Source organism: Geotrypetes seraphini, chromosome 15 (assembly GCF_902459505.1).
Source record: "Geotrypetes seraphini chromosome 15, aGeoSer1.1, whole genome shotgun sequence".
Lineage (NCBI taxonomy): Eukaryota > Metazoa > Chordata > Amphibia > Gymnophiona > Dermophiidae > Geotrypetes > Geotrypetes seraphini.
In genome coordinates, this window is record NC_047098.1 from 31,799,776 (window position 1) to 31,824,420 (window position 24,645).

The following is a 24,645-nucleotide window of genomic DNA, read 5'->3' on the forward strand; positions in this document are numbered from 1 at the left end:
AATATTGCAGTACTGAGGCTTACCGGTATATGGATGCTGAGGGGACGGTGACGGGGCGATGAATGGGATGGCAGTGACAGTGATGGGGCGGTGAAGGGAATGGCGGTGAAGGGGACGGTGGGGCAGTGATGGGGACAGATTTTTTTTCCCTGTGTCATTCTCTAGTCCCATTCCCATGTTTGATCTGACTCCCTTCTGTCTTATGGCTTGGCTCTTGAAAGGGGTCGCCTAGATAAGGGGTATTCAGATAAGGTGATCTCTACTCTCTTGGGGTCCCGGAGGCTTTCTACCTCACGGGCTTATGTGTGGGTTTGGCATCTCTTTGAAGGGTGGTGCCAGTGGTCTCTTCTTGCGCTTCCCTGCCTACCATCCTATAGTTCTTGCAGGATGGCCTGGATAGGGGACTTGCTTGGTCTTCTCTCCAGTTCAGCTTGCGGCCTTATCGGCCTTTCGTAGGTTAGTGAAAGGTCAGCGTTTGACAGCCATTCCTTATGTGATTCATTTTTTGCGGGTGGCCAAGTTGATCAGGCCTCCTGTGCGGCCCTCTGTTCCATCTTGGGATCTCAGGCTGGTTGTCTGTTCTGGTGTGCTCGCCTTTTGAACCGTTGGGCGACTGTTCTTTGAAGGTCCTTACTCTGAAGGAAAAATATATAATACCTTTTTTATTGAACTAACTTAGGGCTCCTTTTACGAAGGTGCGCTAGCGTTTTTAGCGCACGCACCGGATTAGCGCACACTAGCCAAAAAACTACCGCCTGCTCAAGAGGAGGCTGTAGCGGCTAGCACGCGCAGCATTTTAGCACGCGCTATTCCACGTGTTAAGGCCCTAACGCGCCTTCATAAAAGGAGCCCTAAATGTAGTTTATGATTAGCGTTTGAAGGTAATTCCTTCTTCCTCAGATCAGATCATAAACTACATTGTTGGTCAATAAAAAAGGTATTATATATTTTTTTCCTTTATGTTTTTGTTTTATTTCTACATATTACTTTGAAGAGTGGACTTAACATGGCCTCCACACCTTTTCACTCAAAAATATAACAACACTGGAAATTCTGGAGTGATATAATACAATGTCAGCATAATACTTATGAAACAACAAATAAGTACTTATCAGAAATTACTACTGCTTTAGTACATCCCAAGTATCTAGACTAGTCTGGAGAGATAAGGAAGTGTAAATTAATCTACCTGCTAATTGTCGTTGCTTGAGTCCTTTCAGATTAGTCCAGAACCTACCCTCTTCTTTATAAATAAAATTGTGCAGTATTGCTTAAGAGCATGTAGGTGCTGGAGTGTTAGTATTCTCTTGCTCTGTCTGTACAGTGCTCTTGTACATTTTAAAGTATTAATGTGTTGTCTGTTGAAATGTCCTTTAGTTCATATGGGAATTACATTAATTACTGTTTTATGATAAATATCTTAGCTGAATGGTTTTGAATCTTTGCCAGTTAGCAAGTCTGGAGAGACTCAAGGAAAGACAATTAGTAGGTAAGGACTAATATGCTGTCTGCCAAAAGGGGAAGAGAATCATTGAGGAAGATAACTGGTCAGACTGAATAGGAAAAGTGGTCTTTATTTGCCATCATCTACTTTGTTAAAAATTTTCCTTTGCACACACACACACACAAGTGCTTTACTCTTTTTTCCTTACCCTTCTTTTGTGCTCATGTGTTAGGTAGTACACTTCTCCCTCCGTATTCACGGTTTCAGCATTCACGGTTTCGATTATTTGCGGTTTTTAGCTTGCTGGCTCCTCCCCCTCCCCCCAATTATGTCAGCTTGCATAGAGAAATTGCTGATTCTAAGCGTTTACAGAGAAAAATCGCTGATTCCCAGCACTTTCTTCACCGTGTTTTGCCTCTCCTTCAGGAACAGGCCAGTTCTCCCTCCATGTTATTCACGGTTTCACCATATTCATGATGGTTTTTAATAGAAAACAGTGAATAAACATATGAAAAAGTTATTCGTGGTTTTTCTGTATTCGCAGGTCTGTTAATCTTCTATCACAGTGAATACAGAGGGAGAAATGTAAATAGTTTTTGTTTGCACTCTTCATACAGACTGACTAATCTTTCCCATGTAGACCGATTTTCGGGATTACCCTCCTGTGCTGCGGCAGGCTGTCTCCCTTGCCCGTCGCATCCAAGACCCTCTGATCGAGTTCTCCCAGGTGTGCAGCACTGATGACGACATCTTGTGCCTGAAACTTCATCCTCTGCAGGTAAGCTGTTTCACTCAGTCTTCTCAACCTTTTTAATTTCAGGACACACTTCTAAGCTTGTTTGATCCTATTGACGCACAAAATCAAATTTTGTAAAGTTGTCATCTTTGCTTATCATTGGTCAGTGGCCATTTGTCTGTGAAATGCCTAATAATGTATTTTAAAATGTACAGTATTAAAAAAGGAAAAAAATCCTAAACATAATAAGACTGGTAGAGATTCAGGAGAAGAGTATGGGGATAGAATCTAATGCAAGATGATAATTCACTCCTTTCCGATGCCTTTAATTGGTGAACAGATGAAAAATAGATGACATTTTCTCAAATAGGCAGCACTTTTTTTTTTTTTTCAATCCTTCCCCAATTCAGTACCCCACTCCTGTTTTCCCAGCAGTGGCTTAAGATAGTCTGCTGCTGCTGCCTGAAGTGAGTGATGAGATGCTCATTCCCCCACCCCTAACACCAGGCACCCAAAGAGAGGGTCCCCTGAAAACTTTGGTTGGGAAGGAGTGATCTCCTTATTCAGAACACTGATCAAACAGTTGCCCAAAGGTCTGTATGTATGGGGATGGGGGGGGAACACATCTTAGAGTCCCAGGCTACTAGGAAAAAAATGACAAACTTTCTTTTGCATCCCTCGAGACCGGCACAGTCGCATGAGTTTACGCTTCTCTGCCAGCAGAGAACAAACTGAACTGTAGCAGAAGTACAAGTAGGCTGTGCAGTCACTCTTAGAATCAGTCTGTTCTCAGTCTCCAGCAGGTGGAAGTGGTAAGGCTGTGCAGTTCTGTTCTGTTTTCTAGGCCTTGCCTTAGGGTCTGTTGAAGAGGATAGGCAGGGGTCTCTCTCTCTCCACCTCTCCCACATAGTGTCACCTTTCCCACCATGTCATCTCTCCCCTTCAGCACCATGGTCAGCACTCCTCCATCTTGCATCCCTTTCCAGCTATCTATCCCTTTTCTTTCTGTAATATCCAATATTTCTCCCTCCCTCCTCTCCACCTCCATGTCCAACAATTTTCACACTTTCTTCCTTTACACATGTTTACCATTTCTCTTTCCCTCACTGCTCACCCCCCAGCCCATGCAGTGTCTCATACCCTCCGCATCCCTCCAGCCCGTGCAGCATCTCTCTTACCTTCCTACTCACCCCTCCAGCCCGTGCAGCATCCCTCTTACCCTTCCTTCCTACCCCTCCAGCTCATGCAGCATCTCTCTTACCCTCCCTTCCCACCCTCCAGCCCATGCACCATCTCTCTTACCCTTTTCACACCCCTCCAGCCCGTGCAGTATCTCTTACCCTTCCTTCCCACCCTCCAGCCCATGCACCATCTCTCTTACCCTTCTTTCCCACCCTCCAAACCATGCAGCATCTCTTACCCTCCCTTGCCACCTCTCCAGCCCGTGCAGCATCTCTCTTACCCTCCCTCCCCCCTAGCATGTGCAAAACACGTCAGAGGAAAGCCTTCCAGTTCAGCCGCCAGCAATGTGTAGGAGGAACCACTACCAGCAGCATGTTGAAGTAGAGCTGGAGGCAGGCAGGCTGGCCAGGTACACTCCCACAGGAGCCCCTGAAGACCATCTTCTATTCCCATGAGTCTTGGAAGGTGAGATTCTGGGGGGATCCCTGTGGACTCTATGGGATCCTGCCGATCCCATTCCCCTGCAGCTCTTTATGTTGAACGTCTGAAAGACTCTTTGTCCTCCTGCAACTTCCTCCTCCTTTGGATCTTCATCTAGGTCAAATTGTTTCCTTGAGCCACCTTGATGCAGAATGGGATGATTCAACACGGGACTTTTGATCGCAGACGTTTTATCTTGGCCCTTTAAAGCGGGCTGTTTTCATCCACAGCGCATTGAACTGTTCCAGGCTCGTTGATGAGAAACAGATATTTATTTATTTAAAAATTTATAACCCGCATTTTTTTAGCAATCTCCAGACCGGTATAGGTTAATATTACAAGTGGGTATATATCTCATCATGACCAGCAGGTGGAGACTGAAAGAAGACAAGCCTTAACTATCTAACTGAACTGCAAGATGCCAGAAACCTGCCTTATCTCGGAAGGTAATGTATTCCACAATAATGGTCCTTGTACCACCAACATAGTTTTGTGGTAACCAGAGAGTTTCACCTTGCTTAAAGAAGGCATCTTCAGATACATCATATCCATCGACCTTAACACTCGTGAAGGACAATAGAAATGCAACAACGATTTTACATCCGAAGGACCTTCTTCATGCACCAGTTTAAAAATTAAGCATAGAACCTTGAATTGGATACATGCACTAATAGACAACCAGTGTAAGTCCCGCAAGTTGGGGGCGTCATGTTCAAATTTAGACGCTTGCACAAAAGTACGTTCAGCAGTATTCTGTGCTACCTGTAGCTCCTGGACCACACACTTCGGTAAACCAAGATACAGTGCATTGCAGTAATCAAAAACTGGGGTCAGCAATGCACTAATGATGGTCTTAAATTTGCCAACTGACAGTCCCTAAGACAACAAAAAAAGATGGAGTTTAAAAAATACTTGCAAGACCACTGCCTTAAATTGTGGCTTAAACGACAGCACAGAATCTAAAATTACCCCCAAATATTTATATTGATGCAGAATAGGGATCACGGCACCATCTAACATTATATTTGTAGGAAACAACTGCAACTGTATCATGACCAGTACATAAAACTTCTGTCTTCACTACATTCAACTTCATCTGATTCACATGTAACCATCCTTTGACCATCTGAAAGCAATTATGCAAATCTTGCAAAGCATTGTCAATAGTATTGTTAACCGGAATTATAAACTGGATGTCTGCATATACACAAAAGCTAATCCCACAGTGGTGCAACTCTTCATAAAAATGGTCAGGTTATCAGAGAAGCAAGTAGCATTTTACAGTTTCTAAAGCAATATAATCACATTATAAACCCATGATTTCTGTCCTGCAGTTCGGACCGGGAAGCTGAGGGGATACAGGCAGGCAGCCGGGACAAGCGGAGGAGAGACAGAGAGGGGCGGAAGCCGGCGAGGAGGGGCAGAAGGCTGATTGGGTAGCGGCGAGAGGAAGCTCCGCCCACCCCCACAGCGTCGGAGGTCGTCTCGGAGCCCGGGCTCCCCCTTAAAAGCAAGGGAGCCAACGGCTCGCAGCCGTTCGGCACGCAGCGAAGGCGAGCGGCAAAGGCGCTCGCCTTAGCGAGAGCGCCTTTGCGAAGGAGCCTAGAGAAGGAGACAGAAGCACAGGCAGCCCAGCAGCAAACTCTAACTCAAACTCTGACTCAAAAAAAAAAAAATTTTCTTCTGTTCTCATTCTTCTCTTCTCTATCTATTTTTTCAGCTAGCTGCACACCGTGTACCACTCCTACACACCAAGGGACTTCAGATACACGTCGGGCACATTCCAGCGCACCAACTTTAGTCACAAGGAAAGAATAATGGAGGCAGCAGAAGGCCAGCGAAGCTTTCCAGTATACTGCATCGATTGTCACATGTATGTCTACCTCCCTTCCGGGAGGCAGGCCTACATATGCAGTCGATGTCAGGAACTGGCTAGCCTCAAGAAGGAGGTCGGGAGACTGCAGATCAAAGTACAGGAGCTAGAGGGACTCCGCTCCATAGAGGAACCAGGGAAATTTGAACCAACTGAGGACACCACCAGAGAAAACCACTTCAATGAACAGGTCAAAGAGCTCGAAAGATTCATCGAGGAGGCCTGCAGGATGGTAGAGACACAGGATCACCCGCTCTTCAGAAGGGAACAAACGGATGGAGGACAGGACCCGCCAGGAGCTACCAGGACCCACCAGGAGCCGAGGGAGAGGAACCTTGCGGAGGAACCAACCAGGAGAAGGAAGGATTGGAGGACCCAATCATCATCGACACAGACCTGAGACCCAGGAGGAAGCTGAGGAGAGGAAAATCTGCTATCGTGGTGGGAGACTCAATCCTGAGAGAGGTGGACAGTCACATAGCAGGAGGCAGAGCGGATCGCCTAGTGACATGTCTCCCAGGGGCGAGGACAAAGGACATCTCCGACAGAATCGAGAGAATCATGGAGGGAGCTGAGACAGAGGACACAGCAGTGATAATCCATGTCGGAACAAATGACGTCAGCAGAAGGAATTTCAACATGACTACACTGACCGAACAGTTTAAGATCCTGGGGAGGAAGCTGAAGCTGAGGACAGGGAAGATAGCCTTTTCAGAGATCCTGCCAGTACCAAGGGCAGATGCGAGGAGGCAGACCGAGATGCAAGCAACAAATGGATGGCTGAGGCGATGGTGTGACGAGGAGGGTTTCCTCTTTGTACGGAACTGGTCAACCTTCCTGGGGAAAAACAAGCTCTACAGGAGAGATGGTCTGCATTTGAGCACGGCTGGGACGAGGATGCTGGCACGTAACATCCAGACCTGCATAGACATGACTTTAAACTGATAACAAGGGGAAAGCCGATAGTCGATCTGACCTCAACACATCGGACCACAGTATCGAGCAAAGATACTGAGACAGGAACTGGCAATAGTGGACTAGAGACAAAATGGACACTTTATGGACATAAACCCAAAGATGCAGCACAGGGAACCGAGGGACATTTAGAGCTAAAGAGCAAAACAAGGAGGAAACAGCCGGAACCAGAGGGCTATCAAAGAACAAAGAAACAGGCAGAGGACGGAATAGACACACCGCAGGAGGCAACACGAGAGGAGACCAGCAGGAGCAACAAATCAAGAGTAGATCCAAAAGAAAAGGTAACAAACTGGGACTTAAATTGCCTATATACAAACGCTAGAAGCCTAAGAACTAAAATGGGGGAGCTAGAAGTTATAGCCAGAAATAAGGACATAGACATAATAGGAATCACAGAAACATGGTGGTCAGAGGACAACATATGGGATGTGGCCCTGCCAGGGTACAAACTCTACAGGAAGGACAGGGCACACAAGAAGGGGGGAGGAATAGCACTGTATATAAAGGACTCCATTCCTTCATCCAGAATTGAAACAACAATAAGGGCAGACAGTCTGGAGTCACTATGGGTTAAGCTGACAGGAGGGGAAGGAGCTGACATCAAATTGGGACTGTACTATCGCCCACCAGGACAGCCAGAAACAAACGACCTGGACCTGGAGGCCGAACTGAGACAGGTGTGCAAAAGTGAAAAAGTGGTGGTTATGGGGGACTTCAACTATCCGGGAATAGACTGGGACATTGGGCACTCAAATTGCACGCGAGAAACTAAATTCCTAGAGGCAATAAGGGACTGTTTCATGGAGCAGCTGGTCACAGAACCAACGCGAGGGGACACCACTTTAGACCTAATCCTCAACGGGCTAGAGGGACCCGCAAAGGAAGTGGTGGTACTAGCACCGTTAGGGAACAGCGATCACAACATGATCCAGTACAAATTAAGCATGGGAACATCCAAGGTGAAAAGAACCACAACGACAGCACCCAACTTCAAAAAAGGAAACTACAAGGACATGAGGAAAATGGTAGGAAAAAAGCTCAGCAACAGCTCAGGGAAGGTGAAGACCGTAAAGGAAGCCTGGACACTGCTTAAAGGCACAGTGCTCAAGGCACAAGACCTGTACGTCCCAAGGTTTAGGAAAGGGTGCAAAAAAAATCAAACTAAAAACCCAGCATGGATAACAACTGCAGTTAAAAAGGCTATAAGCGACAAGAAATCATCCTTCAAGAAATGGAAAAAGGAACCAACAAAGGAAAACCAAGAAGAGCACAAAAGACACCAGAAAGAATGTCATCGAGAGGTCAGGAAAGCAAAGAGAGAATATGAGGAAAGACTGGCAGGAGAAGCAAGAAACTTCAAACCCTTCTTCAGGTATGTGAAAGGGAAACAACCAGCCAGAGAGGAAGTGGGACCACTGGATGACGGAGACAGGAAAGGAGCGATAAAGGAGGAAAAAGAGATAGCTGACAGGTTAAACAAATTCTTCTCGTCAGTCTTCACCAGAGAGGACACAACCAATATTCCGGAACCCGAGGAGATTATAAACGGAGAACAAGATGAAAGGCTGGTAAAACTAGAGGTGAGCAAAGAGGATGTCCTCAGACAGATAGACAGACTAAAGAGTGACAAATCACCAGGCCCGGACGGCATCCACCCAAGGGTACTAAAAGAACTGAGAAACGAAATAGCAGAGACACTTCGCCAAATATGTAACCTCTCCCTAAAAACAGGGGAGATCCCAGAGGACTGGAAAATAGCGAATGTCACGCCCATCTTTAAGAAGGGATCGAGGGGTAACCCGGGAAACTACAGGCCTGTGAGCTTGACCTCGGTTCCAGGGAAGATGGTGGAAGCAATGGTAAAGGACACAATATGCGAATACATAGAAAACAATGGACAACTGAAGGCGAGCCAACATGGCTTCTGCAAAGGAAGGTCATGCCTCACGAACTTGCTGTACTTCTTTGAGGGAATAAACAGCCAGATGGATAAGGGGGAATCCATAGACATCATTTACCTTGACTTCCAAAAAGCCTTCGACAAGGTACCTCACGAACGGCTACTTAAAAAGCTGTGGTACCACGGGGTGCAAGGGGATATATACCGATGGATCAAACACTGGTTGGCAGGCAGGAAGCAGAGGGTTGGAGTAAAAGGCCAATACTCAGACTGGCAATGGGTCACGAGCGGAGTTCCACAGGGGTCAGTGCTGGGACCTCTACTGTTCAATATATTTATTAACGATCTGGAGGCAGGGACAAAATGTGAGGTTATCAAATTTGCTGATGACACCAAACTCTGCAGCAGGGTTAGAAACACGGAAAACTGCGAAGACCTGCAAAGGGACCTAACGAAACTGGAAGACTGGGCAAAAAAGTGGCAAATGAGTTTTAACGTAGAGAAATGCAAGGTCATGCATGTAGGGAAAAAGAACCCGATGTTCAGCTACAAAATGGGGGGAACACTGCTAGGGGTGAGTAACCTTGAAAGGGACCTGGGGGTGATGGTCGACACATCACTGAAACCATCGGCGCAATGTGCGACAGCCTCAAAGAAAGCAAACAGAATGCTGGGCATCATCAAAAAAGGTATTACAACCAGGACGAAGGAAGTCATCATGCCGCTGTATCGCGCAATGGTGCGCCCGCACCTGGAGTACTGTGTTCAATACTGGTCACCGTACCTCAAGAAGGACATGGCGATACTCGAGGGAGTGCAGAGGAGGGCAACTAAACTAATAAATGGTATGGAAAATTTTTCATACGCTGACAGGTTAAAAATGCTGGGGCTGTTCTCCCTGGAGAAGAGGAGACTTAGAGGGGACATGATAGAAACCTTCAAAATCCTTAAGGGCATAGAGAAAGTGAATAAGGACAGATTTTTCAAACTGTGGGGAGCCACAAGCACTAGAGGTCACTCGGAGAAATTGAAAGGGGACAGGTTTAGAACAAATGCTAGGAAGTTATTTTTTACCCAGAGGGTGGTGGACACATGGAACGCGCTTCCAGAGAATGTGATAGGCCAGAACTCTGTACAGGGATTCAAGGAGGGTTTGGATAGGTTCCTGGAGGATAAGGGGATAGAGGGGTACAGATATAACTTGAGGTAGGTTATAGAAGTAGGCAGAAACCACTTCACAGGTCGCGGACCTGATGGGCCGCTGCGGGAGCGGACCGCTGGGCGAGATGGACCTCGGTCTGACCCAGTGGAGGCAACTTCTTATGTTCTTATGTTCATAAAATGATACTGCTTTGTTATCTCCTGTCATTTCTTTCTCAATCCCCCCTTGAGACATTGCAATGCTTTTACCTTTCACCTAGATAATTCTACTGCTATTCTGATCAGATTTTCAAGAACCAGTCAAAGAATGTATTAAGTTAGTCTGATAAAAATAAAAATCATTTTCTTTAGTATTTTCTTTCTTTCTGAGATCTGGGAGTATTTTCACAGCACAGTCCATAGGCCCTGGGAGGTCACTGCCCTCCACAAGGAGCAGGTGAAGCCGTGGCTCTGCCACATGCTGCAAGCTAAGAGCAGATATAGTTTCCACCTGCACGGAGTGAAGGGGAAGAATAGATAGTACATTTGCAAAGTAGAACCCGGGTCCAAGGCCAATGCGGTGGGACTGTGGACTGGAGACCACCTGGTGGAGGTCAGTGGGATGAACATGGAGATGGAGACCCACCATCAGTTCTGACACATCTTAACCCCATCCCTAACCCTAATCTTGCTCTTCCCTAGGTCTGACTCTTACCCCTTCCCAGGTCTCAAAGACTTTAACCCATCGCACTAAACTTCCTGCACTGAAACAACCACACTGAATCGTCCTAGACCCCCTTCATATAATCTTGCCATCTTATGTTTTCAAATGATGAGTTGTGCCTATCAGGCTGTGGGCTCATGCAATTAAAGGTCTGACTTCCTGGGCAGAGGTTCCCAACAGGGATTTGCAAAGAAGTTAAATGGTCCTCATTATGTTCATTCTCAAAGCATTATAGGACAGGTATGTTCAGAGCATGTTTCACAATTCCACCTAGTAAAAGGAGTGATTTGTTACATCCTATTTGTCTAGATTGGTCTGATGGATGATAAGGAATGAAAACATGGTCTTGCCTGCTAATTTTCTTGAGTCTTGCCAGACCAGTCCAGAGTCCCACTCTGTCATCTCTTGTTTTTATGTATAGTTACACTTGGGGAGCATTGTCACCTATTAGTGATTGAATAATACTTGGGATTTCTCTGGGGTGGGGAGATATTCCTGGTGGAGGCCATAGAGCTTCCCCCTACCCAGCTGTATGGAGAGAGTTGAAGATCTACACTTGCTACAGAAAAATGAAAAGCTGAGGAGCAGTTGGCTGTGTGGTGCAAGTGTTCATTCTGTCTCCATTTACTAGTTGGTGGAAAGGGAAGCATAACCCATTCATCTGGACTGGTCTGGTAGAACTTGTGAAAAGAAAATTAACAGGTAAAATACTTTTTCCTTTTATTACCTATCAAATTAGTATGTACAAGTAAGTGGTCCAGGTTAATGATTGAGACCATTCCTGTTGTAGCTTGTGTCATGAAGACTGTTGAAGTTGAGGCTCACTTCATATCAGGGTGTCCCATTTCTTTCTCTTAGGAGCATATCGTGAAAGAAGAACTGCTGAGCTCCTTGTATTGTGAGTTTATAAATCGTGTAAATGAAGTGGGAGTGGATGTCAATCGAGCGATTGCTCATCCTTACACACAGGCTCTTATCCAGTATGTTTGTGGCTTGGGACCACGGAAGGGCACTCATTTATTGAAGGTAAGAATCCATGTGTTCCTTCCATACACCTGAGGGCTTATCTGTGGTGTCTCCTGAGAATTTGAGCTTATAAATAACTGAGATAGTTAAGGGGCTGGGAGAGTATCGCGTGCCATAGGTTGCCTTCATTCTGCACACACTCTCTATTTCCGTTCTCTTTGTCTCCAAGGATTCACTAGGATAAAAAGAAAGCAGGACCATTGACAATAGGAGCTGTAGAGGTTTCATAATAGTATGGTAGTATTTCATGGAAGGAAATGGGAGAGGTGTGTGAAAGAGGACAGGAAAAGGGACGCTGAAGAGGTGTAGGGGGTGTTTGAGCTTGTATATCGCAACCTTACGGGTAATCAACATTCTTTGCTTATTGAAGGTCTGTGAAAATAGTAGTGAGATCTTGCCCCATATTTCTTGACAGATCTTGAAACAGAATAATACTAGGCTGGAGAATCGAACCCAGTTGGTCACCATGTGTCACATGGGGCCCAAAGTCTTCATCAACTGTGCTGGCTTTATCAAGATTGATACCGCCTCACTGGGAGACAGGTTGGGCACAGGAATAATCATGTTTTCCTTCTTCCTTTTTCTGCTATATTTCAAATTTAAGTGTAGAATAAACAGAAGCTTTGTGTGGATAATAATCCTGATGATTTACAGGTCTTGTAATTTTTCTTCTTTGAGAGGTTTTCTGTTTTGGGAGTTGCTGCTGGGGAGGTGGGGGGCATCTGTATCTGTTTTTTGTCTTCTGATAAGTCAGTTTGAATTCTGTAGCACCGATTCCTACATTGAAGTGCTGGATGGCTCCAGGGTACACCCCGAGACTTATGAGTGGGCACGAAAGATGGCAGTTGATGCACTAGAGTATGATGAATCAGCAGAAGATGCCAACCCTGCAGGAGCCCTGGAGGAGATCCTAGAGAACCCAGAACGGTTGAAGGACCTGGATCTAGATGCCTTTGCTGAGGAGCTAGAGAGGCAGGTTAGTAGTCAATGCTGGGGGACTATGGTAAGGAAGATGAAGAGGTTTTTCCAGTAGAACTAAGGTTGTAATGAGACCACAGTGAAGCTGGCAACATTACTTTTTTAGCAAGTTCATCGCAATTAGGCATGGATATGCGCATATATCAGGGGTGTCCAATGTCGGTCCTCGAGGGCCGCAATCCAGTTGGGTTTTTAGGATTTCCCCAATGAATATGCATGAGATCTATGTACTTGCACTGCTTTAAATGCATATTCAGTGGGGAAATCCTGAAAACCCGACTGGATTGCGGCCCTCGAGGACCGACATTGGACACCCCTGGCATATATTATTGGTGGAATTATAGGAAACTTAGTTTCACACTATTCTTTCTAAAGGGCTATGGTGACAAGCATATCACTTTATATGACATCCGGGCAGAGCTGAGTTGCAGGTACAAGGACCTGAGGACACCTTACCGCTCTGCTAACACTGAAGAGGTCTTCAATATGCTGACCAAGGAAACCCCTGAGACATTCTACATAGGTTTGTAACTCATCATTCCATTGTTTTTTTCATGGGCTTTTCATGTAATGCATATAAAACTTTATCTCCTATTAAAATAGCTGCTTGGACATTAATCTATTGATAACATTTTTAGCTTAAAATTTGACATTCACATCTTTTTGAATTTCAAATTACCACAGGAATGTTTTCAATTTCAGCACACAATATAATTTAAAGTTAACCGGCAGAACATTGTTAAATCCATTCAATCTGTAACATCTTTTAATTATTGTAAACCGCATAGAACTTCACGGTCCTGCGGTATATAAACTGTTATATTATAATTATTCCTTGGGCTGGTTTTCTGATTCCTTCCTGAGGTTTTCTGTTCTCTTCTGCAGGTAAACTTATTATCTGTAACGTGACAGGCATTGCACACCGGCGGCCTCAGGGTGAGAGCTATGATCAGGCCATCAGGAATGACGAGAGTGGTCTGTGGCAGTGTCCATTCTGTCAGCAGGATAACTTCCCAGAGCTCAGTGAGGTAAACACTGTGCCTTTGAATAGTCTGTCATGTATCAGTTGACCAAAAGAATCTGGAGATAAGTTTTCTTGATTTCAATTTTTGTAGTCTGGAAATTTTCAGTGTGATTAAAGCTATTGTGTTTTGTAATGCTGACTTTTTGCTCTTCTATAGGTATGGAATCACTTTGACAGCGGCTCGTGCCCTGGTCAGGCAATAGGTGTTAAAACCAGGCTGGATAACGGAGTCACAGGCTTCATACCTACAAAGTTTCTTAGCGACAAAGTAGTCAAGCGCCCAGAAGAAAGAGTCAAGGTAAAAGAAGAGTTTTGCATGGCTGTATGAAGACTGGTAGACCAGCCTTGGGAGGGAAAGGAGCTAAGAGGTATCCAGAGCACCAGGTTGTGGGGTGGAGGGAATTAGGGAAGTATCAGGTGTGGCCAGCAGTCTTGGTTCCTTATGTCAAGCTCTGTCTCTGGTAGTATTCAAATCTAGGCTAAAAGCTCACTTATTTAAGATTACTTTTAACTCCCACTCGCTTGTAAAGCACCTGTACCTGTTTTATCATTCCCTCTCTGAGAAACTCCCTAAGACAGCAGTCTCTGCACATGCCCAGTAAGGTAAAATCTTACTTTAGCTAGGAGAGAGCACTGACGCACAGGATCAGTCTAAGAATTTCACCATTAAGTGTGGCTGCATTCTCCTTCTGTCTACAGAGAACCCCTGTTACAGGTAAGCAACTTTATTTTCCAGCCTTATTGCAAGGAAAACTTCCTGAGCTTGGGTTTATATGCAGGTTGTAGGATCCATGGTAGTGACTCTTGACATAATCTCATGTTCTTTATCCCTCCAGACCTTACAGAACAGATGGGTTTACGCTTCTCTGCCAGCAGGTGGAGACTGAGACACATTGACTTTTGACTGTAGTACAAGTGGGCTGTGCAGTCCCATCTACAATCAGTCTGTTTTCAGTCTCCAACAGGTGGAGATGATAAGCCTGTGCAGTCTTTCCTCTAGTTAGTTAGGGCCTCTTGGATCTGATTAAAAAGAAGTGGCCTTTTAGTCCCTGATTTTGTTGCCCAGTCAGATCTTGGGGGACCCTTTCAGGAGTCTGTCCAACCTCAGGGGTGCCACACTTGGGTGGCCGAATCCCTCCCTGCTTTTACCCCCATCTCCCCCAATTTTGGTAAACATAAACATTACAAAGAAGAAAAATAAAATCATTCAACGATCTAGCCCACATTATCTGGCCATGAGTACCTTTCCTTTAGCAGATTAAATTTAGTATAAAGAAAACACATTTTAGCTTCTAAGCAGGCAGAATGTGGCACCTATACATTTCTTCAGTTATCCTCCCTAGTAAGAAAATAATACTCCCCAAAAATATTAATTCTAGGATACTGGCTGAACAGGTTTATCTTTTGGAAAACCTTCTAACTGGACTGGATCTAAGAAGACATATTTATCACTTGCATATGAGATAAGGCATTTACACAGGAATTTTAAGAAGAAGGTCATACCTACCACTAAGGCCTTAGGCCTCAGTGCCAGGAACTGCTTTCTCTTCATTTGAGTCTGCTTAGAGACATCAGGGAAAAATAAGAATTCGTTGGCCACAAAACAGAGCTTGTTTTTTTAGTAAAATATAATTTCAAAATAGTTTATTTCTCTAGTTCTGTTTTGAAAACTACCAAAAGTGTGGCACATTTGTAATTGTGTCCTTAGATGACTCAAGAAACTGAGAGAGATCTAAACTATCAGGGGAAACTAATTTATCAATTTCCCCCTCAACTCCCTCCTCCATAGAAGCCCTCAGAACATATTAGAGGTTATCAGGTTGAAAAGTATCCCCATCAGAATATTGCAAAATCTCCCTTCTTACTAGCTCCAAAGGGGATAGGAAGTACTTGATAGGGAAATTTTATTATTTTTTTTATATTCTTTATTCATTTTACATTTTACAACAAGTGTATCATAAAATAATATTTAAACTTATACAATATCACTTTAGGGAAATTTAAGAAACGAAGATTCCTAACTCTCATATATTTTTCAATCTTAGCATGAAACAATGTACTCTCTTTAATATTAGATAGAGCCGTACTCTGTAGATTACCCACAGACTTATCCAATTTATTTCCTAGCTCTGTTATTTGATTTTCATGCTCATTCATTTTAACTGTAGTATCTGAGGAGAACTGACACAATTTCAAAACTGTGTTTTGCAAAGAAGACTCAATTCTATTAACAGTTAGCCATATATCATTTAAAGTGATAACTTTGTCCTTTGGAAGAACATTAAGGGTTGACTCCATAACCATCTGGACAGGAGTCAATCCTTTAGTCTTCACCCCACTTGATTGCTCCAAAACATTAAGTCCAAAAATTTGTGAAGAAGAGGCTACATCCTCAACATTGGAGGGTGTCTCTACTCTTCCAACAGGAGTTAATGGCTGGGGAAGTGGTGAAGGGCCTCCTGAGGAAAGGGAAACTGATTGCATGCTTAAAGTTACCTGCTCTTCTGTCCTTGGAGAAAAGGCCAAAAGATAGCGATCCATTGGACCCATCCCTGAGGCTAGAAGATGAATTTTTGTCTTTCTCTTAATCTTGGTAGAAGGATTTAATCTCAATCCTCTCCCGAATCCTCAGGGACTCATAAGGGGTGTGTCTTGCCCCTTTGGCCACACCCCTTCAGACTCGCAACCGTGTACCGCAGCTCCCTCTGATTTTAATGAGGCCAACAAGGACCCCTCTGTAAATGCTGGACGCCAGGGACTGCAGGGACTGCCTGCTGTGCTTGAATAAAGTATTTGCTATGATTGGGATTCAATGAAGAGTCCTGGTAATGACTCTCAAGGAGAGTGGCTTCACGGATCTGGATGTCCTCCTTTAGCAGTGCTCTCCTTCGGAGAGCTGTAAGTGTTTCCCTCTTGGGCAATGCTAGGCTTTATGTTTTACAGAAAGTAGAATCTCACCCTGCTGTATTGATTTTCTTGGCTCATTTTGGCCTTGAAAAACATGGTTAGCAATCAAATATGGTTTGAGTGGAATATGTTTTTCCCTCTAATTGAGGGTTCTTCAGATCTAAGACCTAATGGTGATGGAAAACTTATCTCACTTTTATGTTATGGCTTGACTTCTAAGGCAATAAGACTATGCAGATGGACCATTCAACCTCACTGCCTGGGTCTAGAGGCTCTTTGAAGGTTTGTGAGTAGAGAGCCCTCAGTAGGCCAGATTCTGTCCTTCCTACAGGTTGGATTGAGGGGTTGGTCCTCACTTCCTTGAAAATGCAAACTGTGGCACACTCAGATGTCATGCAGTTTCTTAATGGAGAGGCATATTTGTGATCTCCAGTCTGCCCCTTGTTTCTCCTTTGAAGTCTTAATTTGGTATTGAAGACATTGTCAGTGGCTCCCTTTGAGCCTATCAGGAAGGTGATAATGAAGAATATGACTTTGAAGATAGTTATGTTCCTAGTGGCTGTTTTGTTTGCCCAAAACATCTTTGAAGTTATAGACATCTTACAAGGATCCTTTTTTAAGGTTTTGGAGGAAGGGCTGCATATGCAGGCAGGTTATTTTGTCCTTCCATGTTAATGACATAATTCGTTTTCAGCCTTTTTCTGGAAGGAATGGGAAAATGAGTTTTCCCATTTGGAACTTCTGGATTCCTGGACATTGTTAAGGTATCTGGAATTGATCAATAATTTTGATAGTTCAGATTATTTATTTGTTCTTTTCAGATGAAGGATGAAGTAACTTCTAAGACCACAGTTTGCAAGATGGTATGGTAGCTTAAGGAGGTGATCTCCTCCTTGGCTTATTTTGTTAAGGATTGCTCTCCGACTGGGCACCAGGCTCATTCTACAAGAGGTGTGACAACAACTTGGGTAGTAGCTCCAATGAAGATTGTAAGGCTGCTACTTGGTCCTCTCTTCACTCCTTTGTGAAGCATTTCCTACCTAGATGAAAGCATTTGGGAGTTATGAGTTTCTTTCTCCCTTTCACATCGAGGACTGCTTTGTTAAATCCCATATTTCTGGACTAGTCTATTGGATGAAAAGGAAGGAAAATGTGGTCTTACCTGCTAATTTTCATTCCTTGAGTACAAACAGACCTGATTGGGGGCCTTCCTGTTTTGGATAAGAATTGTCTTGGTTGCCCTGAGTGGACTTGCCTAAGCTTGGTCTCTGGTAGAATTTAAACTCAAGCTGAGCTGGTTTTTTGCTGGGGAGGGTGCTCAGTGTGGGTAGTCTGAGGGAAAGAAGATTGGCCACATGATCTGTTTTGTTACAGAATATTGAGTTAGTAAGCTGCACAATGCCTCTTATAGGGCAGAGCTTACAGCTCATATATCTCTGCCTCCGTCTGCTGGTCAGTGGTTGTAATCTATGTGGTTTTGAATTGGTCTGGTTGGAAACAAGGAAGGAAAATTAGCAGGTAAGACCAAAATTTTCCTTTTGTTTTACAGAAGTATTTGTATTTTCATCTTTGTTCCATAATTCTTGGCCTGCTTCTTCTTTTCTCTTTACAAGACCTTAGCCTCTGTGTTTTGCTTTTCCTTTTGATTTTTCCTGCCTGGTCTATATGTGTGTGGATGGACTTGTTCCTTTATATGCAGACCCTACAGACTTTGTGCCATTGTGACTTCTTTCTTTCTAGGTGGGAATGACTGTCCACTGCCGGATTATGAAGATCGATATAGAAAAGTTTGGTGTGGATATGACTTGCCGGACTTCTGACCTAATGGATAAAAATAATGAGTGGAAATTACCTAAAGATACATATTATGACTTTGATGCTGAAGCAGCTGATCAGAAACTGGAAGAGGATTGGAAGAAGAAACAACAACGAACAAGTGAGTTTCTTTTTCTTCTTTCACTCCCCCAAGATTATACTGTGGACACTGGTAAGCTTTCAGTTACTTTTCCAAAATAGAGTGGTATAGTTAGTTTGGATTATTTGATTTTGTTTCTGTTGGGGAGTGTCCCCCTCCTTCATTCATATGAGCTTTCTCTTGTCACTTTATATGTCAATATCTCTTCAGTTAGAGAAGAGTTGACCAGTAACTAAAATCAAAACAGCTTGCCTTTTTTCCTACAGCATATATCAAGAGAGTGATCGCTCATCCCTCATTCCACAACATTAATTTCAAGCAAGCTGAGAAAATGATGGAAACCATGGATCAAGGAGATGTGATCATCAGACCCAGTAGCAAGGGAGAGAATCATCTGACTGTCACTTGGAAAGTGAATGATGGCATCTACCAGCATGTGGATGTGCGTGAGGAGGGAAAAGAAAATGCTTTCAGCTTGGGTTCCACCTTGTGGATCAGTAATGAGGTAGGAAGAAGTGATATGGCCTATGGGAAATTTTCTTTTCTTTCTGAAGAATAACTTTGGTGTCTTCTCCAGAAATGTTCTCTTCTTTAGCACTCTCCAGACCAGTAGAGGTTAATCTTTACAAATGGGTATATATCTAATCATGACCAGCAGGTGGAGACTGAAAACAAAACTGTGGGACAGTATATACCATCCTCTCTTCTCTATTTCCCTCAGTCTGTCTTCTTTCAGTCTCCAGCAGGTGTTGATGTGATCTGTACCCATCTCCTTTGGTAGGGCTGTTGGAATTTGTTTAGGGGGTTTATAGTCCCTGTTTTTGGCCGGACGGAGCTTGGGCGGACCCTGTTTGGGGGTTCGTCCGACCTCGGGGGTGTCAAACCCGGCGGGTCTCGAGCGGGGTCCCTCCCCCCACTTCCTCCACCTCCCCACATTTTTTTAGAGGAGCCTCAGCAGTAAGCCTTGCCCCCTAAATCAAGCAAGGCATATTGCTTCGAGAGCCTGTGGAGTCTGTTCTGTAAAAAAAAAAAAAAAAAAATCCTGAGGTAGTGCTGGTCTGGAGGGTTGTTTCCCTTTAAGAAAACTGTATTTTACTGTATTTTTTCAACTAACCGGCACTTTTTTATAGCTAGGTCGCGTATGGAGCAATGAGCACTTCTAAAGGGAAAAAGTGCTCATTGTGCTCCAGACGCGAGGCACTTGCGGCCGGCCTGTGCAAGCGGTGTTCAGGCCGGTGCGGTGGAGGAGCTCCGTCGGCAGCGGCTGCAGGCGCCCAGAGCTCCCCGCCGATGGTGCCTCGCGAGTCGGCAGGGAGCAGTGGGGAAGCCCGGTCTTCTCCATCCGCCCACGGAGGGATTCCCCGAGCCGCCGACGGTCGGGTTTTTGAGGATTCCCTCTCAGCTGATGTTTTGACAGCTGATGCCGGCTTGCCTGTTTTAGCGGCTGAGACTGTTCAGGTTTCTCAGCCGCTACAGGCTATGGAGGGAGCTTTTTTGGCGGGAAAGTCGCCATCTTCTCTGTCTGGCCCCTCCATTTTGTCTTCCACCTCAGGTGACCTTCCCCCTGTATTGTCCATGCAGGGGCAGGTTTCTGCTGGGTCCCCTGCTGTGGCAGGGAGTCCCTTGGGACCCTCGGGGGGTTTTTCTCCAGATTTCTTTTTTTCCTTATGCAGAACCTATTTTCAGGCGGCTGGGGGTCCCGGATGCGCCCAGGGGGTTTCGGGGAGTGGGGTTTCCTCCGCGCTCCCTGCGGCTTTGCCTCTCTCGTCTGGTGTGGCGTCCCCTCCGCCGCCTCCCTTGTCCAAGCGTCCGCGGGTGTCGTGGGACGAGGATTTATGGTTGGAGGAACGTGTCGGTCTGGAGGAGGACCTGGACCCTTCTGAGGAATTCCAGGACCCTCTGGAGGGGACGGAAGCTGGCGGCGGGTTGTCGGGTTTCCCGTTCTCCGGCAAAGAGGCGTCCGTGGTGCGCCTTTTTCAGAGAGATGAGCTGCCTGACCTTATTCAACAGGTTTCTTCGGTTTTGCGTTTTGAGGATGTGCCGCCGGAGACTCCGCTTGTGGGGGACCCTCTGTTACGGGGGATCCGTTCCGTTTCCCGCTCTTTTCCTATGCATCAGGATATTCAGGATATTATTCTAGAACAGTGGAAAACGCCGGAGACGCCGTTTCGTCTGGCGCGCAGCATGGCTCGCTTGTATCCCATTCCAGAAGGGGATCGGGCATCGTTAGCATCGCCAGTTGTTGACGCGGTGGTCTCGGCAATTTCCAAGCGGCATACCGTGCCTGTTGAGGGCGGTTCTGCCTTGCGGGACTCCGAGGAGCGCAAGTTGGAGAACATCCTTAAGCAAAATTTTCAGGTCTCTGCCTTTGGGGTCCAGGCGGCTATTTGTGGGGGACTGGTCGCTCGCGCCGTGTTTCGGTGGGCTGAGAGTGTCCTGGATCGGGAGTCTGATGACTGGTCTTTGGTGGATCAGGAGGTAGCGAAGATTGAGATGGCTGCCTCATTCCTCTTAGATGCTCTATATGACTTGGTGCGGATCTCGGCTAAGTCTATGGCTTTTGGCGTGGCTGCGCGCTTGGGCGGCGGATGCTGCGTCCAAAGCTAAGCTTACTAAATTTCCCTTTCGGGGGTCGTTTTTATTTGGGGAGGAATTGGATAAGTTGATTCAGACTCTGTCGGACTCGAAAGTGCCCCGTCTGCCGGAGGACCGTGCCCGCCCTGCGTCTAGGGGTGGTGCGGCCCGGGGGCGTTTGCGGGAATTTCGCAAGTATCGTCCTGGGCGTGGGGCTGCTTCTTTCCAGGCTCCAGGGTTTTCCCGGGGTCGGTTCTTCCAGCGCATGCAGCCCTTTCGGGGGGCCCGTCGGGGGGCAGGGAATCCCTCCGCCGGTTCCCCCGCTTCCCGTCCTGCACAATGACGCCTTGCCGGCGCCCCCTTTGGTTCCGGTGGGGGCCCGGCTGCGCGACTTTTTCCCCAAATGGGCCGAGATCACGTCCGATCAGTGGGTCCTGGAGGTGGTGCGGGACGGTTATGCCCTGGAGTTCGCTCGCTCTCTGCCGGACCTTTTCCTCGCCTCTCCATGTCAGACTCATTGGAAGACGCAAGCTTTTCGTCAGACCCTTCAGCGCTTGGTAGATCTCAAGGCAGTGGTTCCGGTGCCCCCTCCGGAGTGGGGCACCGGCAGGTACTCCATTTACTTTGTGGTGCCCAAGAAGGAGGGGACCTTTCGGCCCATCCTCGATTTGAAAGGGGTCAACAGGGCTCTCAAGATTCCCTCTTTCCGCATGGAAACTCTGCGGTCGGTCATTCTGGCGGTTCAGCCAGGGGAGTTTCTCACTTCTCTCGATCTGACGGAGGCCTACTTGCATGTTCCCATTCGGGCCTCTCATCAGCGTTTCCTTCGCTTTGCGATCTTGGGTCGGCACTATCAGTTCTGTGCGCTTCCCTTTGGTCTGGCCACGGCTCCCCGTACGTTCACCAAGGTGATGGTGGTCGTCGCGGCAGCCTTGCGGTCGGAGGGCATCCTGGTACACCCCTACCTGGACGACTGGTTAATTCGGGCAAAGTCGTTGCAGGAAAGCTCCCGGGTTACGGCTCGGGTGGTGGAGTTTCTCCGGTCGCTGGGCTGGGTGGTCAACCTTTCCAAGAGCCGGTTGGTCCCGGCTCAGCGTCTGGAGTACCTTGGGGTTCTGTTCGACACCTCCTTGGGGAAGGTCTTCCTCCCAGAGGCCCGGGTGAGCAAATTGCAATCTCAGATTCGCCTGCTTTTGGCGTCCCGGTGTCCTCGGGCGCGAGATTTCCTCCAGGTCTTGGGGTCGATGGCGGCGTCCCTGGACGTGGTGAGGTGAGCGCGGGCCCACATGCGTCCTCTCCAGTATGCTCTGCTCCGGAGGTGGTCTCCCCAGAGGCACGGGATGGATGTTCCAGTTCCCCTGCGAGGCTTGGCGCGCTGCAGTCTGCGTTGGTGGCTCCAGACCCCTCACCTGGTTCAGGGGGTGGGTCTGGATCTTCCGCAGTGGACGGTGCTCCTTACGGATGCGAGTCTCCTGGGTTGGGGGGCTCAGTGTTTGGGTCACTCAGCTCAGGGCACCTGGTCCACGGAGGAGGCCTCCTGGTCGATCAACGTGTTGGAGACCAGAGTGGTCCGTCTGGCGCTGTTAGCTTTCCACTCCCTTTTGTTGGGCAAGTCAGTCAGAGTCCTGTCGGACAATGCAACGGTGGTGGCTTATGTCAATCGTCAGGGGGGCACCAAGAGCACTCAGGTGGCGCAGGAGGCAGCTCGGCTCATGGTTTGGGCGGAGTCTCATCTTCTGGACCTTTCGGCCTCTCACATAGCCGGGGTAGAAAATGTTCAGGCGGACTTCCTCAGTCGGCACTTCCTGGCCGAGGGTCTGGATGCGCTGGTCCAACCGTGGCCAACGGAGGGGCTGTTGTATGTGTTCCCTCCTTGGCCATTAGTGGGCAGAGTTCTTCTTCGCATTGTTCACCATCCGGGTCTGGTGGTGCTGGTGGCTCCGGATTGGCCTCGACGTCCGTGGTACGCGGATCTGGTGAGAAATCTGGTGGCGGATCCTCTTCCTCTGCCTCTCTTGGACGGTCTTCTGACGCAGGGTCCCATTCCCATGTTCGACCCGTCTCCCTTCTGTCTTACGGCTTGGCTCTTGAAAGGGGTCGCCTTAGTAAGAAGGGATATTCAGATAAGGTGATCTCCACACTCTTGGGGTCCCGGAGGCTTTCTACCTCTCGGGCTTATGTGCGGGTTTGGCGTCTTTTTGAGGGATGGTGTCGGGCGCGGGGAGTGATCTCTTCTCGTGCCTCCCTGCCTAACATTCTTGAGTTCTTGCAGGATGTCCTGGATAGAGGCCTGGCTTGGTCTTCTCTCAGGGTTCACCTGGCGGCCCTGTCGGCTTTTCGCGGGTTGGTGACAGGTCAGCGTTTGTCGGCCATTCCTGATGTGGTTCGCTTTTTGCGGGCGGCCAAGTTGCTCAGGGCTCCTCTTCGGACCTCTGTTCCCTCTTGGGATCTCAATCTGGTTCTCTCGGTGTTGGTACGTCCACCTTTCGAGCCGTTGGATGGCTGTTCGCTGAAGGACCTTACTATGAAGGCGGTCTTTTTGGTGGCCATTACTTCCGCTAGGCGAGTTTCTGAGCTTCAGGCTTTCTCTTGTAGGGCTCCTTTCTTGGAATTTTCGAGGGAGCGGGTTGTCTTGCGGCCTGTTCCTTCCTTTCTGCCGAAAGTAGTTTCTCCTTTTCATGTCAATCAAACGGTGGTCCTCCCGGTCTTGGGTAGTCGGGAGGGCCCGTCGGAGCAACGGCAGCTGCGCAAGTTGGATGTCGGTCGGGTCCTCCGCTCTTATGTGCAGCGGACCCAGGAGTTCCGGAAATCCGATCGTCTCTTTGTCCTTCTGTCTGGTTCTCGTCGGGGGGCTGGCGCTTCTAGAGCTACTATTGCGCGCTGGATTAAGGAGACGATTGCTTCCGCTTATCTTCTGAGTCAGAAGCCTGTTCCGGAGTTTCTCAAGGCTCATTCCACTCGGGGTCAGGCGGCTTCTTGGGCTGAGTCGTCGCTCGTGCCTCCGGTGGATATTTGTAAGGCTGCGGTTTGGTCCTCCTTACATTCCTTTGTTCGACATTATCGGGTTGATGTGCAGGCGCGTCGGGACGCGGTGTTCGGTGAGCGTGTTCTGGTTTCGGCCCTGCGGGGGTCCCACCCGTGAGAGGGACTGCTTTGGTATGTCCCATTTGTAAAGATTAACCTCTACTGGTCTGGAGAGTGCTAAAGAAGGAGAAATTAGGTTCTTACCTGCTAATTTACTTTCTTTTAGCTTCTCCAGACCAGTAGAGGTCCCCACCCTGTCTGTCTGTTGTTGGGGTTGTTGTTTGGGCTGTTTCACGGGCAGTTTTTGTTTTTTGCTGCGGGTTCTAGTATTTTTCTAGGGCCAGGGAGAATTGAAGAACAGCGGCTCTGGCTCGGCTGGCTTAGCTGGCGAGCTGTGGGGACATTTTTTCCTTCGGGAATTTCTCCTCTGCATTTTCCAACAGCACTTGGGTTTGTTAATTGTTACTCCTGTTCGGAGTATTGTGTTTTCTTTCTGTTTTCCAGTTCTTGGTTCTGCTTGGCTATTCGGCAGACTGAGGGAAATAGAGAAGAGAGGATAGTATATACTGTCCCACAGTTTTGTTTTCAGTCTCCACCTGCTGGTCATGATTAGATATATACCCATTTGTAAAGATTAACCTCTACTGGTCTGGAGAAGCTAAAAGAAAGTAAATTAGCAGGTAAGAACCTAATTTCTCCTTTATTTTCAGTCATATACTAGGATGAAATGATCGGTGTTG

General features: G+C 46.9%; 1 protein-coding gene across 1 annotated transcript in view; it reads left to right on the top strand.

The window, feature by feature from the left end:
- SUPT6H (SPT6 homolog, histone chaperone and transcription elongation factor) overlaps nucleotides 1–24,645 on the top strand; it is a 195,806-nt gene that overhangs the window by 129,868 nt on the left and 41,293 nt on the right. Inside the window, exons 22-30 of the mRNA XM_033922805.1 lie at nucleotides 2,085–2,222; nucleotides 11,316–11,483; nucleotides 11,899–12,026; nucleotides 12,252–12,459; nucleotides 12,837–12,984; nucleotides 13,347–13,489; nucleotides 13,643–13,783; nucleotides 18,133–18,328; nucleotides 18,574–18,812. Coding sequence (XP_033778696.1) covers nucleotides 2,085–2,222; nucleotides 11,316–11,483; nucleotides 11,899–12,026; nucleotides 12,252–12,459; nucleotides 12,837–12,984; nucleotides 13,347–13,489; nucleotides 13,643–13,783; nucleotides 18,133–18,328; nucleotides 18,574–18,812 — 1,509 coding nt within the window. The remainder of the gene's footprint in view (nucleotides 1–2,084; nucleotides 2,223–11,315; nucleotides 11,484–11,898; nucleotides 12,027–12,251; nucleotides 12,460–12,836; nucleotides 12,985–13,346; nucleotides 13,490–13,642; nucleotides 13,784–18,132; nucleotides 18,329–18,573; nucleotides 18,813–24,645) is intronic.